Source organism: Cheilinus undulatus, linkage group 4 (assembly GCF_018320785.1).
Source record: "Cheilinus undulatus linkage group 4, ASM1832078v1, whole genome shotgun sequence".
In the NCBI taxonomy this organism is placed as follows: domain Eukaryota; kingdom Metazoa; phylum Chordata; class Actinopteri; order Labriformes; family Labridae; genus Cheilinus; species Cheilinus undulatus.
The window spans coordinates 46,746,120-46,766,584 of NC_054868.1; the positions used below are offsets into that span (position 1 = coordinate 46,746,120).

The 20,465-nt window shown below is 39.6% G+C and overlaps 1 protein-coding gene across 1 annotated transcript in view; it reads left to right on the forward strand.

Moving 5' to 3' along the window:
* Nucleotides 1-20,465, forward strand: part of mad1l1 (mitotic arrest deficient 1 like 1) — a 148,377-nt gene that overhangs the window by 70,627 nt on the left and 57,285 nt on the right. Inside the window, exon 16 of the mRNA XM_041786356.1 lies at nt 17,610-17,835. Coding sequence (XP_041642290.1) covers nt 17,610-17,835 — 226 coding nt within the window. The remainder of the gene's footprint in view (nt 1-17,609; nt 17,836-20,465) is intronic.

Sequence of the window (20,465 nt, forward strand, 5' to 3'; positions counted from 1 at the left end):
AAAGTGACAGGGCGGGATGGCAACCGCTTCTGCCGGTACCACAGTAGCACGTCACGTCGTATGATGCACCTCAACTGCCACACCTAGCCTACACTGGCAGTTTGGTGTCAACAGTCATAATCTCCATCACCCACTGCTAGACCAGGCGCTTGAGTCAAGACCCTGCTCAGGGCTTGCCTTCCCGCCTCATGGGGTTAGTTTAAAAACAATAAGAGCAGTGGCATTTCCCTGGCGACTGAGGCCTCCCACTTATTGTACACCTCAAACAGAAGATGGTGCTACATCTCTTCTTCTGTGCTCTCAAACAGAGCTGCTACTTGACAGCTGAGATGTACAAAACATCTGTTCTCTCAGAAAAAAAAACACTTCTCTAGCCATAGCTGGTCATATTGGTATTGAGCTGTGGCTTAAGTTGGCACATTGCAACTACCACCCGTATGGTTTGTCCATAGAAAATAACGGGGGTGTTTGTTTGGACATAGGACCGATGACGCTGATGTGTTTTAGGATTTACATATTTCCTTTCCAATACATAACTAGTTCCTTCATCAGTGAATAGTCATGTCAAAAACTTCAATCCACTTGAAAAAATGAGTTTTTATTTACAATAAAAGCAGGTCTGAATCCAAACAAAGTCAGTAACTCTTAAGTTAAGATAGTACAAAAATCAAAAATGAACCAAAAGTTGTTCAGATGATGACTAATATAATTTCAAAATGCAATAAAAAGATTAATTGCAATTAACATTTAAAATGTTTGCACACAATTGAAAACTTTTTTAATCTGACAGCTTTGATTCATTTGTAACCTCAAAAAGAGAAAATTTGAATTTGTTCAGGTGTTTTGAGGTTTTTTTTTTGGTATCTGGCCACTACAAACTTTCATCAGTTGCATGAGTAATGTTCTGAAGTTCACTGCCTTTTGTATACAGTGTATTTTCACTGTTCAGACTGTCAAAAAAGCTTGGTGATTTTTGCTTTTGTTGATAATCATGGCCAAGGAATTGATGCCATGCTGGAACTGTGGGTTTTTTTTTTTTATCTGGCTCAGAGCTGGCTCTTTAACTAACGGAAAAAAAAAGAACTAGTGCCGGATTAACCACTGGCTCTGAACCAGCCTTGGAACTGGCTTAGTAGAGAAGGTGTAACAGAGAACTTCTGTTTTATTATCCAGTCTGACAGTAAAAAGGAAAAACATTTCAGTTGTGTGGGAGGCCTTTTCCCACACTGGTTTGACATGGGAGCAACTTGACAAGATGGACTGCCGTGTTCCAAGAAAGATTAAAAAAGACAGTAAGCATAAAAGAAGACAAATACAAAAAGAGATTTGGAATTGATTTTAGAGAGGGAATGTATGCAGCATGTTTCTTTAACTTTAAGAAGAAACTGAGTGCAGACGTGGCTACTTTTTCTGAAGAGAAAAATCCACAGGGTCCTTTTAAACTGAGGATTTGGTTTCAGTACACCAGATACAAGTGTCCAGGAGTTGCTCTTTAAGGGATAAGCCCTTTTCCAAACAAAACATTGTCAGAGCAGAGTGCATGTTGTTGCACATCTCCAGCTGCTCCTAACTCTATCTTGCTTTTTCAAGCACCATTTGGCTGATGTCTATCTTCCACCAGGGACCTGGCGACCTCACTGGACCTCGTTTGAGAGACTTTTTTTTATCAGGACATCTTTGCCTCAGCAAGCAGGTCATCCTCAAATGTTACCCATGCAGGAAAAACACTGAAGTCTACCAAGAGATATCCATTCTTATGTGGCTAAAAGATAGGGGCTCAGGACCAGCAGACACTATTGTCAGCCAGTATCCCCAAAGGTACTGACTGTAGCTGTTTTCATTCCAAAGTAAGAGTTTGGTTTATGAGATATATTGAGAGACTGTCCGCACTGTCTTATGTAAGCCCACTGATCTCATCATTAGTGAAATCTTTACTTTAAAATTCTGTTTAGATATCTGTGAACTAGCACAAGATTTTACAAAGTAACCAAAACAAGAACTTAAAAAAAAACAGTGAGCTACAGCCCTTGCAGCTGAAGGAGCTTTCTTTACACCACTGATATGGGGGAAAAAATCTGTGAATTGCCCTGAATAACCTGGATGTTTTTCTGAATTTTTTTTTGATTAACCACCACAGTTCTGGACAGCAATGGGTAACAGTATTTTTAAAGTCACTTGCAGATGTAAATGTTGATATCCAGCATGGTTAAAGTACAGCCATGTGCATAAGTATTAGGCATTTAGGGAACCAAGGATTCATCATGGCACCTGCCGATACTTTGCGGCATCAACTGTGGTTCTGCACTGCTCTGGTCTCCGTCCACATACAGATGAATTCAGGAGTATATGCAAAAGTTTTTTGTTTAAGCGCTTATCGTTTAGTCTCCTTGTGGACAGCCAACTGCATCTTTCTTGAAATGGTTATGTCACATATAGTATAGCCCACTAACGCTGCATGTGCATGTCGAACTAAAACAACAATGGCGGATTACAGGGTGCTGCAGAAGCTATTGAACTTATTATGGATTTTACAGCAAAATCTGATGCTCCTTTACCACCACCACGAACTGCATACACCTGATGTTCTTAGATCCAACTCTAAGAACAACCAGAAGAGCAACCAGGAGAAAGTTTGCGGCAGTTTTCTGTGATCTTCATCTCTCTTTTGGTGCATTTCTGTGGCAGCGTTACAGCGCTACTTAAAGGCTTGGCATATGCACTACAGCGTTTTTAGTCATTTTCTGTGGTTTCGTAAACTGACATGCCAGATGGATTTGTTTCACACATCAATCTGATAAAACCTCTCATACACAGCATTTGGGAAGGGCAGAGGCTTTGAAAAAATTCTCAGAGTGTGATTGGATGAACGTTCTGTCTGTCACATCTTTATGTGCCAATCAGAGCAACAAATCATGTGACATCATAGCCACTACTGATTAGAATATCCATAGAGAACAGCATAACACAAATTATGGCGACTGTAGACATGTCAGTACATGACTTTTATCATTTTTGAAAAGAAAAGAAATCAATGTTATTCTTTGTTCTTCTTTTAAAGAAGAAATGTCGTCAAGTTCTTCTAAACGTAGGCTTTAGCAGCATCCACGCTAATGTCTTTTGCCATAATTGCACCGGCCTCTTGTTGCCGCTTGCTTACGTCACGACTCCGCCACGCCTGAAAGCACTTCCTCTCGTTGCTAATTGGTCCTGTCACTTTCTAACTGGGCCCAAAGGGTTCAAACAGGAGCTTTGCAAAATGGATTTGACAGTGAGAAACACAGAAACAATCCCGTATTTATGGAAAACTTTTTCAAAACAGAATGGAAATACATAGGGGCCCATTCCCCATCTCTCTAGGTATCCTCTCAGCTGCCCCCTCCTCAGTGCATGCGATCGCCCCCCAGCACATGGACCAGCCCAACAGCTCCTGGGCACCCAGTATGTGGGTAGCTGGATCACCTGGAAAAGAGCAACAGGTGCCTGTAAAAGTCCAGCTGCCATTACCGTGCCAAGCAACTGACCCTTCCCATCCCTGCTCTCTTTAGCACTTCAGCACACACATGGTCTTGCCAACGATACCCGAAAATGCACCAAAGAGGAGTTGTCACAAAGGAGTCCAGCTGGCACTTCTGGCCATCAGTCAACGTCCAGGCCTCATGAGAGTGCTCAGATACCAGAAACGCCACACTGTCCTACTCAGTGAACCCATCGCCCTGTGCACGAGTCCAAGTCTGTGGTTGATCACAGCCTCCCAGTCAGCAGATTGATGGATTACGTTGCCAGGGTGGTTGAACTGCTCTACGACCTCCACTCTCTTACCATTCACGGACACAGATTCGATGGCAGTATTGCCAAATGCCCGGATCTTTGTTTTGGTCCAGGGGACAGGCATTCCCAAAACTTCAGCCACCTCACTCAAAAAGTTCAGAGCCCCTACAAGGACATCTACCATCTCCTCAAGGATCACAGCATCATCAACAAAGACACCATCAGATCAGGATGATTTGGCAAAAACATTAAAAGCTCTTACCAAAGACAGAGCGAGTTACAGGATTTTCAGACATGATAAATCCATGAGACAGAAAGTTATAGCTACTAACAGTTTTGGAGTTAGCAGAGAACATAAATAAGAACACGGATCATGTTGTATGTCTTATAAAGGAAAATGTACCCATGTTCTATCCTTATGTTGTATAAGGAAGACAAACTTTCTAATAAAAGACTCAGTGATGGATTCATAACCCCAGACCAGAGACAAATCACAGGGGGGAACCAGTAGTACAGAGCTGAGTATTTAAGTCTCTTTGCCCAGGTCAGATATAAATACCTACTCCAGAGGAATTGGTTAAAAGAAAACTGCTCTATCTTTTTTTGAGAATGTGTCCCAGTTGGAAATAGTCTCCTCTGTCTCTCCATAATGCCTCACTTTTTCAGTTCATGGGGTTGAAGCATGTGTGACGTGAGTTTTTACGCTTTCTGGTCATTAGTTTTTCTGATGGTATCCCTTCGCTCATGCACTCTCTCCATCAGAGTGTCACCTGCTCCATCAGTGACTCATATGTCCCATGTGGTCGCTGCTGTATTTAGTACATAAGTGGATGTTGCAGAGCGATTTGTTCAGATGTGGTAAAAACAGACATTGTTCAGTGGACTTCATACCCTCTATATGGTCCATCCCTCTCGCTCTCCACAGTTCTCGATCTCCCGCTCTGTTGCTCTCTCTCCTGTCTCTTGCTCTTTTTTTAAAACAGACTGCGCTCCCTGGTATTAGACGTGTTGTTATTGTTGTTCTATGAATAAGAGATATGTAGCTGCAGGCACTTAGAATGGCACTCCACCTTTCTGCACTGTAAATACTGTGTGGAAAGAAGGGTGTATATATGGATGTAAACACACTAAAACATCCACACCTCGACGCACATTTTCACAAACTCCAAACAGGCCTAACTGAAACACTTTAATATTAAACAGTTAGCTAACATCCACTTTGAAGCTCAGTTTGCCTTTTTATGTCACTGCAGGACTGAGCTGAATTATAATTTATAAACAGGTAGTGTAGCACTTTCCTTTTGTCAAATCCACACGTGGATATTTAGTTTGCTTTCTCTCTAGTCTAACAAGCTGCCCTGGAGAACACCAATCTTATAACCTCTAAATGTCCTGCACATTAGTGCCTTTTTAAGAAAATCTAAATCTAAGTTTGGAAATCCAAAGCTGGTATAAATGCTCGTCTGAACGGTGGAGGCTACTTTTAAAATCAGCCAGTGTTTGCTCCGTTCAGCAGCAGCTTAGTCGCAACACAGAGGAGCAGCAGTCATAATACCGCACTGTGCCGGAGAAATGAGGAAGCTCTGCCAACTTTCTGCTCCAAGTGGGGAAATTAAAACAATGCACATATTTTGGTTAAAAAGTATAAACCTTTTTGTATAGATTTGAAGATCCAAGGGACTCAAGTGAAATACAGGCAAAAGAGACTATTAAACTAATTGAATACTCATTTAAGATGTGTTGAATATTTCCTAACTTGTGCACTGAGGAGGATGCAAGAAAATATACCACTTTGTAAAGAATTTTTATTTTACTTTATTGCACTTATTAACAATAAGGAAGAAGAAGGAAAAAAGACCAAAATAATACAAGGAGTACGACACAAGCAGTTCAGGATTTGCATGAAACTAAACAGCATTAACTAAAGAAATATGCAGGAGAAACCATAGAAACCCATAGGAGTGGCCCTCCCAACGTGAAAATTTAAACACTTAAGACAGTTGCAATGGTTCAGATCAATACTATAAAGCTAATAAAACAAATTACTAAGGTGACAAAAAAAAAGTATGCATAAAAAATAAAATAATGGCAGAGGATATTTAAGATGTTATTGTGCCTAATTGGTCCAACAAACAGCGTTTGGTTTGTTTCTTTTTTAAAATGAAGCTGGTGCAGTTTGACTCTTTAAAGTTGCTAATTGTTGCCAGAAGCCTTTAAACAGTTGTTCTCAACTGTTCTACCTCTAGGACCCACCAGTAACTCCTTTTCTAACAATTAGGACCACAATTTCTGAAAATTTTTAACCAGTGAGACTAATTTATAAATAAAAAATGCAGTTTTGACCTTAGATGGTAAAAGCCATGTGGCAAAAGCAAAGAGATGTAGCAAAACAACCATGTTTTAAAAATGCATCATACAATTTTTACAATTGTTTTTTTTAATTTACTGGCCCATCTTTGCAACCAGGGCTGCAGAGTTAAGGCCTCCGGTGTCCCAAGGACTATATGAAATGTGCTTGGGATGATGAAGAATCTTTTTTGGGATGCTACTGGGACTAAAGGGATAGTGTAGTCATGCCGGTGTCAAGCAGCTGCCACCTGCAAAAGCCATAAATTAATGAGTGTATTGTGACCGCTAATAATGTAATCTGAATCTCATGGGGCTTTTCCGTGATAATGAGCATCTTGGCTCTACTTGGATTGACTCGGAACGCCAGCCCTGTGGGGCAGGGGATTTGCTTTTCCATCAAAACCAAGTTGCCCATTAGAGGTTACGTTCAGAGCTGATGACGCAGCATTTTGAGTCGATGACTAAACAGCTGTACTTCAGGACTCATAGTTTTGTTCAGCCAGAAGAAGAAGCACTGTTTCTACTTCAAAGTTTCTTCTTCTTCTATTGGTAATCCGGCTGGTATTTTAGAGTTTGGTGCTTCTTAAACACATCTGCAAGCCGTCCCCTCTGTGACGTCACCGTGGCACACTTGGAGGCAGTGCAGGCGTGCTTAGGCCCTGCTCCAGAGCAGGATCATTCTAGGCACAGCTTGGTGTGGCACAGAGCAGCCAAATTGGTGATAGAGAAGTAAATCAGAACGGCTTGGCTTGGATCAGCATGGCCAAAGGAATAGTGGAAAAGCCCCACCAGTCTACTGCTAATTCTTCTATGCGAGCAGCCAAGCAGACCTTAGTGACAATAGACCCGTGTGTAAGCATGACCAAATGCAGGGCCCAAAACAGGAGAGCCAGCTCATCTGGTCAGGTCTTAGCCCTTCACTTACATGTAAAGGATATAGGGTGTTCCTTTGAGGACAGCAATGCTCATAAACTGTTTTGAGAGAGGTGTCAGGAAGCCATCTATGTCAAGCTGGAAAAAACATGTTTGAACAGATGTGCTGGACTCAGACACTTGTAATGCCCCACATACACTGCACTCTTTGATTCAAATGCACTTTTACATTGGATCACATGACCTAACATCATGCAGCCCTAGCAAAAGTGAAAAAGGCCCAGGACAACAGGTAAACGAGGTCAATAACTCTGAGGTGACCTCCCGGATCGTAATCACATGAATGGTCAACAGAGGCTATATTTCTGTCTCTCTCAGTCACTAGAACTGAAGAATCCTTTTTAAGGAGAGGTGAAACATCCTCAAGAACCTCAAGTCCACTTGCCCCCTCTGGACCAAGTTTTGGTTAACTTTAGGAAGCGTTTTGCTTTTTTTTTTTGGCTACCGTCGCCAGCTGAATGTGTGTTTAAAAACTGGCATACATGAAGGAGCTGCAAACAACAAATGTGTGAAACAAATGTGAAACTGTCTTTTTCTTCCTCTTGCTAGACTGTTATCTATTTCAGAAATATTAGAAACGTAATCAACATCCATCATTTCCCACTTTACCTGGGCATCACTCCCAGGTAGGCTATTAACAGACAATATACCTATTCATCTATGGACCAAAGACACGATTTGAGATCAATTAATTAACATACAATCTCTGCTCTCCCCTCACTTTTACTGACTCACACTGTGCTGTGAAGCAGGTTTATGACTATACTTATTGTCAAAGGAAATGGTTGTTTTTGGATCTTTCATCTTAAATGGCACATTCGGCTTTTGTTTAGTAAGTACAGCTGGTTGTAAAGGATGTAACTTGATAACATGGTCACTTCAATTTGGATATGCATTTATCCAAAGTGATTTTGCATATCATTATACTTTGTAAACCTTTCCATAAACAGTAAGGAATTCGGACCGAGTAGAGAGTCTTTTCTTCACGTCTCACCTCATCTCATCTCAGGTTCTTGCAGACTGAACAAACATCACCCCAGTCTTGAAGATTATGTTTTCTGACAAAAACATAATCTTTTGGTCAACTGTTCAATATTTGCTGTGGAAACGTTTAAAACAGCTGTTTCTTTAGTGCTGTAAACTATCCGAGCTTTCACCGACCCCTCAGCACTTGTTACAGGTTAAATACATTCCTATAAAGAAACCATTAATCTAGTCTCTGTGGTTCTTGTTTGCCTTTGTAGGTCATAAAGGGCATCAGTGAGGACTTCAGTCTGATTCAGGAACTCCTCACAGGAGCTTTAAAGCAGTATTATAGACATTTGGTTTGGCTCACATTGGAGAACCACCAAAGGTCTCTGAGTGTAACTGAAATGTCATAAATCATATATAGAGCCGATGCCCCCACCCATTGACTTTGAAGCTACTTTTTCTGTGTGGAAAAGTTATAAGTTGCTTTAGCCAAATATTTATAATGACACACTACTGATGTATTACATGCCACTTCAGTAACATAATTCAGTATTCCTCAGCTTGATGTTTCTTTGTAATATTCCCAACATGATGAAAGGCTTCATGAAGTCAGTAAACATTTGATCCCGTGGCTGCTGGTGGTTGTAACATGGTCATTACAATGGTCAGGGAACAAGCTCAAAGCCAGCCTTCACAGGGCCCTCCCGTACTTGGACAGATAATTCTACACATCACCAGAGAAAAGGGTAAGAGTGAAGAGATAGCAGAGGAACTAAATGTTGTGATAAATGAAATCTTTTCTTGTGAAATGTTGAGTGTAATTGGAATTGCCAATGTTGTCACGAGTTAATAAACCGCGAGGAAAGTGTCCCCACTATGGCGTCTCAAATGTGCAGTTAATGGTAATTGTGCTTTCCTCTATTTCATGGCTGACCATCCCTGTTTGAATGTTTTGATTTTGTGTTTTTTTTAATCCCGGGATCACACATTTTTCACACTTTCTGCACAGAAATTTAGAAAGTGACGAAGAAAAGGAAAGTTTGATGAGAGAGTTTAACCAATTAAAAAGTGATTGCGCTCTTTCTTGGCTCATTGTTAAAGCGATGCGCCCTGATGCCAAAGAGAAATAAATTTTCTTTGTTTTTGCTGCCGAGCAGTCAATTAAAGCTTTGCCCTTCAGCTCAGTCCAGGCATCAAAAAAGTGAAATGTGACGTCCATGGCCAAATCATTCAAATTTTCTCTGTAGCTTGACCTCATTTTAAGGACGAATGTTTGAAAGAGTTCTAACTTTTTTGACAGCATCTAGCTGTTGGCTGCGTTTTGAGGACTTTACTCTCCGTTTTGTGCTGAGTTTACTGCTCTAATCTACATATCTGTCTCACACTATCTGGCTCTCCCTTCACTGTTTATCACAACACACACAGATGCATCCTTGAATAAACCCTCCACATACAGATCTGAACCTCCAAAAAGCTTTACGTAAGAAGAAAATAAAGCAGGACTCTATTTGGCAGTGATGTGTGCAGTCCGGTTGAAAACGTTTTAACAAAAATACACGCGTTCTCTGTTTCTCATTTCAGAAAGCTGAATTTCTCTCCTCCTGTTAAATTATACAAAGGGCTATTTATAAGCATGTGAGGCTTTTTCCCCTCCATCCGTGCTGCTTTTCCCCTCAGCTGAAGGCTATGATAGCCCCCCACCCCTCCCTCTTTGTTTTCTTTTTCCATGTCCTTCACCGTCTCCTATCTTCACATCCCCCTCTCCCTCCTCGTCTGCCTCTTGCTCTCCTGCACGCCCGTAGTTTATTTGGCAACCGCTGCTCGGGGGCACACGGAATCTAATTTAGCCAGTAATCAAGAGCTCAGATTGGCGTGTGTGTGCATGTTGTGTTTGTGTGCACTACCTTATATTGGTATTAAGCCGAGATAGCCTCTCATTTACTAGGACCTTATAGAGGCAGGAAGAAACAAAACAAGCAAAATACCATGTTCTACAAAAACAACATCCTCATTACAGTCTAGTATAACCTTTTTAATGTGTATTTACCATGTTGTAATATCCCTCTGTATTTACAGTCAAAAAAATAGTTCCTTTATATAAGGAGATAGATCAATAAAAACCATAAGAAACCCAAACTATTTAACCCTCTGAGCCCTAAGCTGTTTTTAACCATGGTGTCTCCCCTGGACTTTTTGTCTAAAAAAGCTTGTAAAACATCAACAACAACATTTCAGGGGGGAAATAAGCAAATGGCTGTGATTTACGGTTCAAGAGTTATTTAACTTTGAATAACACGTGCTCCTTCTTTTGGTATACTGTATTTTCTGGACTATAAGTCGCTCTGCAGTATAAGTCGCATTAGTCAGAAAATGTGTCATGAAGAGGAGAAAAACATATATAAGTCACACTGGACTATAAGTCGCATTTATTTAGTGTGTTTCTGATACACCGTTGTCCGTGCTCTGATAGAGAGGCTGTTGCGTTGCATGAAGCGCTAACACCAAGAAGGCTCGCCTGCGAAGTCATTTATATTCCTCTCCTTGGCAACTACCAGGGCGTGGAGACATAACTGCACCGTTGACAAGCCTCTCCCGGCAGCACGTTGTTCAAGCACCCATCTATGGACTCGTTCCTCCAGCTTTGGCCATCTTGCTTTCAGCCCACGATTAGCTTTCTTTGTTTTCTTCATTGCAGTAAGAGTAACCTTTGCTCTTCGCCAGTCCCTCACAAGTTTCTCAAGCACTCCAAACTTTCTTTGTGCTTTCTTTAAGTTCATGTTTCAGTTAATTTTTTCAGTGGTACAGGAGCAGCATATATTAGTTGTCACAAGCCTAGAATGTGGCTATAGGCGGTAATGTTTACTCCTTGGTTCATGTCAGTCAGTATGAATTAACATTTAAAAACATGTTAAATTATATATATTTTGATATATAAGTCGCACCTGACTATAAGTCGCAGGGCTAGCCAAACTATGAAAAAAAGTGTGACTTATAGTCCGGAAAATACGGTACAACCATGCCATCCTGACAGGGTTTAAGTTTTTACGGAAATTACAACCAGAATTCAGTGATACATTTTTACATACCTTAATAGACTCAGCAGTGTCAAAGGAGTGTAACCCTTTCATCACAAATCTATTCCTGCTGGACTCTCCTTCTTCATTTATAGCATGGAATGCGGGATGTATCAGTTACACATCAGTGTATAATATTGGCCCTGTTAACAATATTGGCCACTAGCAAATAATATGGAAGGCCCTAGGATTTCCACATTAAGGGAGTTGCAGATAGAACAAAACCTGGACATGGCTATTTAAAATGGAATCTACTAGTAAATGCAGAATATTGCTGAAATTGACAGAATTCTGGAAAAGATAAAACAGAATTCATACGGCCCTAAATATGGCATAATTCATACACTCTCTGTGTCAGAGCAGGAGAGAAAGAAGTCTGAGATTTAAATTCTGTTTTCTGTCAGTAATCATTCAAGGTTTTTTTTCCCAGACTCAGACACTTCAGGCTTTTTGCAGTTTCACACTGGATTCAGTTTTTTAACACTGGAGGCTGCTGCAAGGTCTCAGTGTTGGACCCATGGGATATGGGGGTGCTCCCCAAACTGTCTTAAAAAATATGTTTATTTCACATAATTTGTCAAAGTAATCTTTTTACCTCAACAGAAATCTGGATGCCATTTAGATTGCTTTTGTTTATGGTAGAGTGCAACATATTGAATGTGTTTCCTGAAGCCTTCTTTAAAATTCTCTGGGTGTTGAATAAATGCTTCTTTGTATGAACTGTTATTTTCTCTTTTTAGAGACGCTTACACTGTGTTCTTACTGCATGCAAGTGTCATATATCACGTTGCATCAGACAGCATCGTGCAGCCTTGCTGTCCAAACTGTATCTGTTAAAAAAACTTAATTCCTGATTTGTGAATATCAGGCAGTTAATGTCTTGAATCAGTTTATTCTCTGTTTAATTCAGAGGATTTATTTGCTCATATTTGTCCTCCCATGTCAGCTGTGTTCTCTTAGAGTAGGGAGGATTTTTTAAAGAACATATGAGATGCACTTGATGCACAGTACACCATGTAGCAGTGCAGGATTTTCTGCTGCTGTGGTCTGCACTGCTCTGTACTGAGGGCAAGGAGCAGCACACAGGGAAATAAAACAGGTAGGCAGTTTGATGCTCATAACTTCACTGTTGGCTCCTCTAGCCTCTGAAGAGAAAGTTTTGGCAGGCTGGAAGAAGCAGAGTAGTCAGAGGTTACACCAAATAAATAGCTTTGGATACAGAAAGTTGGAAATAAATCTGCTTGTTTGAAAACCAAATTCCCTGTCTTCCACACATGCCATGAAGAATTGCTTCATCCTTGCAATGCTGGCATCATTATTTGTTTAACTGAATACATGTGAACACAAGCTACTAAGTGACTCATTAAATTGTTGCAGTGTCCTGAGAGTCTGGATGATTTCATACATGTGTAATTCTTTCCACCTGTTTTTATGCTCACAAACCAGTTTGCTCAAAGAAGTTGAGATGTGGAAAATTCAACCTAAAGCTTAGAAGTTGTCAGAGGGTTTTAAGCTTAACATTCAGAATGAGGGAATGAATTAAACACAAATGAGACAAATTAATTTAGGAAATATAATGTTAGCTGATGAGTATAGTTTGTATAGTAGGAATATAGTTGTGATATTGCAAAAAATAGGTTATTAAATACATAATAGCCTGAGTTTATAACCACCATTTTCTGCTCTGGTGAAGCTTATTTTCAATAAGAGACCAGTGTAGTCCAGCATCCTCAGCCTAAAACCGCTCTTTGCACCAGCATTTTTTTGAGCTGCACTTACAGTGCTCTGAGCTACAAATAGTTCAACGTTGGTTCAGCAGTGCACTTGTCAGTGTGACCTGTTTCTCTCTGATTAATAGAAACCAAGAAGGACAGGACGTACCACCAGCATATTCAATAATAGTGTTGGAAGAGAAATTGATCTCACTTGTCTTTCTGAGTGTGTGATTTCTAGGTCAATGCTGCCGATTCCAAGGCGTTATTCTTTTGCGTTGTTTTCGTATTTTGCAGATGAGACTTCCTTGAACAAAGGAAGATGTATGGAGCTATTCCTAAAACATACCTTTTGGATGCTGTAAAGGAAGCAAGAGTCAACTTCTCAGTGAGCTGGACAAAGAGGGAAACCACACTGATTTAAAAAGATTTGAACAATAGTTTATTAAAAACTAACACACATTAACCCATTATAAAGAATCTGTAATCTGTAAATCAGAACAAACCAAACCAGCTGGTCGAGGCCGAGAGAGACGTTCAGACATCAGATAACAAAAGAGGATGAAAGCAGAATTGTCTGGTAACACAACTGTGAATAAACCAACATTGCTACTCTAATATTGAGAAACATTCTGTTTAACTAAATTGTCAAGGAAATATTGTTCCTTAAGTTTAGGTTAGCAATGCTAAAATCTGTTAGCCCTTTAATGGCGATTTCCATTATGTATTAGCATCGTGCTAAAATGTTGATTTACATCCCAGTTTATCTTTTAGAATCTTAAAAATTTCTTTGAATAACTGCCAATTTCTTCAGCGTAATTTCTTTGAAATGCACATCCCCAGTGAATGCTTGCTTTTATTTCCTCATGGGAACATTTCAGCTGGTAGCTATTGAACAAACAAATTCTGACACAACACACAAGCGAATTCATGTAATAATTCCCTCATAAAGACGAAGACCTTCTAACAGCATCAACATAATGACACTTTACACAACCCTTTAGCATACCGTACCGTAGCAACCTGTAACTCAGAATCTCAGTGGGTGAAGGCAGAAATGGAAGAATCTTCTCTCAGCATCATCTGTATTTTCAACGTGTTTCTAAAGTATTTTGTTTTGACTTCTGCGACCTAAACTCCATTATTTGGTTTCAGAACTGTGGTTGTTGTATGTGACTTGACTGCAGAAGACCTTTTAGATTCAATTACATTCAATGAGCTCCCCTCCCAGTACTCGCATAACAGCGGTTGATGGAAATGCACTTTCATGCGCGTTTCCTTTAGCTGATTTTATGGAAATCTCCCCGGATACTTCATGCATGCATGTACTCATAGTTCTGGAAATATACTGTTACATGGAGCTGTAAAGTCACATTATAATTCTGTACCACAACATCTGATCTGCTGTTGCGTGACTCCATGCTAAAATGAATTAGAAGATGACCTTTGTTCACTGTGTAAGATGTATGTATTCTTGTACATTTACCTTTTCAGTGCTGCTTCCCTGCATAACCAAAAAAGGTCAGACTTTTTCAACTGCCTCCACCAGCCAGCCTGAAAAACTACCGTTGCAACACCATTGCAGCTGTGATACAGTCGCCTTAAGCACAGACAGTGGGTTAAAATCGTGCTTTATAACTTGACAGAAACATAAAACCTGCCTGTTACACTATTTCAGTGAAACAGTTCTGAGAAGAAGGATAAAAGCATTGCTTTAACTCCATCCCAGCTCTTCTCTGCAGCACTTCATTACATAAATAAGAGTACAACATGTAGTTAAATGATTAATGGCAACACAGTTTGTCACATTTAAAATGTACCATTTGTCTCGAGTCACTGTGGCTTAAAGCATGGATTGATTTTTTTTGGAAAGCACTTTTGTGATGCACTTCACCTTTCATCTCCTTCCCATTTATTTCTCTGAATCACAGTCAGCACTCGCTCTCAGAGTTTTTTCATTTGGAAAGTCTGCTCAGGCTATGATGCCTTGTGAACGTTTTAAACCAAACACATATCACAGCAATACTTACAACAATAAATGGATTTAGTTCTTGTAAAGATGTAGATCTGCTGTTTCATGTGGAGTAGCCTTGGGCAGTGCACTTTTTTACAGGCTTGTGAGGTTTTATGTGTGAAAACTTCAAATGCAGTTTATTTGATCAATAAGGGGAGAAAAACGTCTGTGGGGAAGGACACAGAGAGACACTCTCTCCTGGATATCAATAACTTTCAGCCTTGTCGTTTTCATCCAAACCGAGACCAGACAGATTTAAAGTGACTACCTGATCTGAAGATGTGATCTGAGGGTGGATTTTAATGCATCTTTAGCCACATGAAAGGGAGTGTTTGCTGAGTTTTATTTGGTCATTTGGCACTAGCGTGGTGTTTTCAGTCACTTTTAAGAGTAAATTCTTAAGACCAAGCTATACTTAACAAATATGCTAAATACTTCTGCTAATGTGGCATGGCTGGTACTGCAAATATGCACAAGGATGTGCCATATGTGGTCAGTGCTCCATCCTTAGGCCTTGTCCACATGGAGACAAAAACCTTACATTGCTGTTTCGTTTTGAAAAAGTTTTCCGTAAACAGTAAATGTCCACATAAGCATGGAACCACTGAAAACGATGTAGTATATATGCCAAGCCTGTAAGTGACGCTGTAACACTGCCATGGAAATGCACCAAAAGAAAGAGGAAGATTACAGAAAACTGCCCCAAACTTTCTCCTAGTTGCCCTCCTGGTTGTTCTCCGTGTTGGAACAGCGCTGGTGTCTGCTGTTCTTGGTGCTGGTAAAGGAGCATCAGATTTTGCTGTAAAAGCCATAATAAGCTCTATAGCTTCTGCAGCACAAACACATCCCTGTAATCCGCCATTGTTATTTTGGTTTGACATGCGCATGCGGCATAGGTAGGCTACGCTATGCATGATGTAATCGTTTCAAGAAAGATGTGGTTGGCTGGTAACCTGGAACGCCAGATGGATGTGTGAAACGCATTCAGCTGGTAAACCTTTCATAGACAGCGTTTGGAAAAGGGCAGAGCCTTTGAAAAAAAACAGAGAGTGATCGGATGAACATTCTGTCTGTCACATCTTTACAGGTCAATCAGAGCAACAAAACATGTGGCGTAGCCGCCAGTGAGCTGCACCCCTACCAAAGGAGTAATCTCCATTAGAGCTGCATAACACCAATCATGGTGACTGTAGACATGTCAGTGCACGACTTTTGTCGTTTTTGAAAAGAAAACAACGCACTGCTGTTCTTTGTTCTTCTTTTAATGAAGAAATGTCGTCAAGTTCTGATAAAACTGGTGCTTTAGCAGCATCCACACTAATGTCTTCCGCCATAATTGCACTGGCCTCTTGTTGCTCCTTGCTTACATCACGACTCCACCACGCCTGAAGGTACTGCTCTTTGATGCTGATTGGTCCTGACACTTTCTAACCGGCCCAAACGGTTCAGATGGGAGCTTTGCAAGATGGATTCGCCAGAGAAACACGGAAACAGGTGTATCCATCTGCTTTGCACAGTTACTATTAACCAGGATGGCCCATCTTTTGGAGTTTATTTGTTTGTTGAATTGTATATATTTTGATACGTTTTTTCAAGACTTTGGCAGAGTTTAGTCCCTTGGCAAAATGCAGTTCAACATGCTTACTGTTACCTTCTCATGTTTATGTCCAGAGAAGTGGGAGAAAGCTCTGGTAGGGAGGCAGCAGCCTTTGACTGAAGCTACAGCGGCTACTAGGGGTGGGAATCACTGGTGGCCTCACAATACAATATTATCACGATACTTAGGTCACATTTGGCAATAAATTGAGAATTGTGATGCCATATATTGGGATATATTTCAATCTATACCATTTTCTCAACTGTTTAACTGATTGAGCATTGATTTGCCCTCATCAGCTATCGCTATCTCTGGGTGGTGCCCTTATGTTTGTGTTATTTCTGCAGTATTTTAGTTTCATGCAGCACTACTTGCTAACCCCATGTGTCATGTCCATCTCTTGTTAAAAAAAATCCTTAATAGGTCCATATATTTGATTTAAACGCAGACAGTGCATTTCAAATGTCCTTCCCAGGTGCTGTTATATTTGTTGCAATAACTTTCTCCTGCTCTATGATGTCACCTCTGCTGATCTCACTAGACAAAGGGGGCAACTGTGCATCAAGTAGATAGAATAGGCAATAGACTTCAGTTAATATTAGCAATTAAGTTGAAATAAATTAATACTTGGCGGATGTGAATAGATACAATTTGGCCATGCTGAATATCCTGATACTATGCTCAATTTTTTCCCTCACCCCAGCGGCTACAAGCAACAGGAGGCTTCATTACAGTTTCAAAAGAGCATTTGACTTGGATTTCAGACCTCTGCGCATAAAATTTTTTGAAAATTAGTGGGGATGTGTGTAATCAGGATCTTTTTGTCTTTGGCACCAGAATTATGAGTTGATTCAACTAATTATTAACATGTTTTATCAGTTTAAGCTTGAAATCCCTGTCAACAGAAAGTTCCAGTGGCGCTTTCTGAGTCTGCAGGAGTTGGCTGCAATGAAACATTTATGTAGTGAGTTGTGAATTGAATTGAATTAAAGTGTCCCAAAGACTCAAAGGGGTGATGATCTTTGGGGGTATACAGTAAAATAATATATGCCAGTATGTGCTGTATTCTGTTATTGCTTTAAAACATGTCAGACTTTTGGAGTTTATTCTAAGATTTTATTTTGAACTCTCTATCAAAACAGTCAACCTCATAGCAGCTGCTGATTATCTCTCTGTCTCTGCTGTCTCAGGGAGACTACGATCCAGTCAAAACCCGAGTCCTTCACTTCAAAATGAACCCTACAAGTGTTGCCAAGCAACAGCGCCAGCAGGAAGTAGAAGCTCTCCGGGAGGAAGTGACAAGCCTCAGAGAGCTGGTGCGCTCGCTGCAGGAAGGCGGCGCTCTGGCCCACTCACAGGACGACTCCAGCATGCACGTCTCAAGCCTCAGCCTGCCACCATCCAAGGAGGTTCTGGGTAAGATTCACAGCTCAGTTCTCTTCTCTTTACACACTCCCTTTGTACTAAATTACCTCATTAACTCACGCTCACCCTCTAATAAATGAAACCAGGTTAGGCATTTGCATTGACTCTTTCATTGCCCATCACATTTCCATCACCATAAATTTTTATGTAGCTGAACACAGGTGCCACAGCTGAGATTAGGGCCAGAGAAAACATTATTGTGGAAATAAATCTCCACCAGCACAGACTACATTAATGTAGGACACAGTCAGAACATGCACGTAAAGGGCTCAGTTTAAGCTCTAACTGGTTTTACTGAGTTGTGACTGCAGAGCGCTGTACCTGAAATGTTTTTCAGGTTCATCATCGTTCAGTGTTTTCAGAATGTGAATCATTCAGTATCTCATGTTTTTAGATTAATTCAAAATTAGTTTTCAATACAAACTGATTGCTGAATAACAATACTCTCCTGTTTTTTTAACTAAGATTTTCTTATTTCAGGATTTACTGCAGTCTACTACTGTGTCTGCACAAAGAAGCTGCAAAATATTTGATATTAAAAGGCATGATAGCATAAATTCAAGATACTTGGTGGATTTATGTCAGCTAATGAAGTATTTTTTCAGAAACTTGCAAGGGAAAAAAAATATGAAAGTCTTGAGAAACATACGATGGATCTTGTCTTTGTTCAGAATTTGCTTGTAGGTTGTTACAGTGATGCTGTATGCGTCGGTCAGCAGCTGTTGGCCCTTGCTCCACTTATTTCAGTCCGTTTGGTGGCAGTGATGTGAGCTTGGGCATTTGAATTGGTCCTGAAGTACTTAACATACATTTTAACAAGGGTTGTCAAGATTAATGACATTAATCATGATTAACTACGATCTTCAATTTGTGCACCATTTTTAATTGTGATTAATCTCATGCTCTATTGGCCCTTGCAACAAACATTAGCTATGCCACTGCAGTATTTCTCTGCAGCCACAGTGATGTAGAAGAAGCTCATCATTCTTCCTAAATATCAAATTTTTCCCAAAAACCTCAGAGACAGCTCACTGGACTAGTCAAAATTCACCTGAGACATGTGTTATTAAACATTTGCCATTTTACTGTTCACTTTTTTCCTTTTCAATCTATAACAGGTTCATTTTTTAATGGTTTAGTTCATATTAAAGTCTTCAATCTACCTATAAAAGCAGGTATGTATCTAAACTGTAAGTCAGTTAGCCTTAGTTTAGGAGTAGAAAAATCCAAAAATGACACAAATACTGTATTTTTGCTGATTTTCCTGTATTTCCAAATTAATTGAAGCCTAACCAGATATCAATACTGCTACATAAAAAAAGTTTTTTTGGTCTTTTGTAAAAAGTACCAAGTGTGTCGTGTATTAGACCGGATTCACTAAGACAGTCATGACAAAGTCTTTGAATTAAGTAGGGCTGCCACCACTCACGCATTGACCCTGATACAACTAAGGTCCATAATTAGTAAATTAGTTAATCATATTAATTGCTTGCTTTATTATCTCTTTAAGCTAACTTTGGTTAATCCACTGCATTGTCTCTCTGCAGCCACAGTGACAAAAACCACATCCACCACGTAGGGCTGGGCGATATGGACCAAGATGTTTATCTCGATATATTTTAGCTATATCTCGATATTTGATATATATCTCGATATATTTGTCTGTGAAGAAGGAATCAAAACAGATTCAGTTTTGAGTTAAATCCACATGAACTGAATACTGTCTTTTATTGAACCAGTTGCATAGGTTGACATGTACATTAATTACATGAAAAGATACTACCTGTATATAAATTAATGAAGAATTAAATAAATTAAATCAAGAAATAGAGTAAATTATTAAAGTAAAAAGTCAAGTAAAGTAATAAGTAGTTATATAAAGTAAATTTCTTCTCTGCAAAACAAAATACATATAACTGTGCAAATAAGCAAAATGTAAAAAGAGATAATACAAAACACGAATAACATTTACTACATCTGACAAAGTAGCTTTTCTCTGAGATTAGTAGTTCTTTCTATTAAAGGTGCTTTCTCTTGTGAACAGCCCCTGAGTCCTGAACATTCAAATATTTTGTTTTAATAAACAATGTAAATTGACATGGGCAATGTGACAAATATGCCTCTGTGTTAAGCTCAGAAAACAGGAAATATGTGCCCGTTGGGCTCAGTGGACAAGTCGGAAGTCATCCACACCTTATATAATCAAACATTTACCTTTTTACTGTCCTCTAATTTTCCTTTCTTTTTCTGTTGATTAGTTCATGGCATAATCTTCACTCTATCCAAAATGTATTATTTTCTCTCTAACATTAAAGTGAAATAATCAAAAATGAAACAACAGTTTAAATAATAAAAGTAGAATAGCAAAATGAGTCAACTAAGTGTGAGGTTAATTAGGATTGAAAACAGAAATTATGGGATTAACTGGGTTCATAAAAAAAAAATTTAACAGCCAACAACCAAAATTAACACAGAAAGACCCTCTTCTCAAGTGCAAACATTTAAAACCAGCCTTTATTCAGGCCTTAAACTACAGTCCTTAGAATGAAATTTAAAGTTTAACAAATGAAGATGGAAAAAAGAAAGAAAATCTAAAACACACTGTCTGACAGTCTGACGTT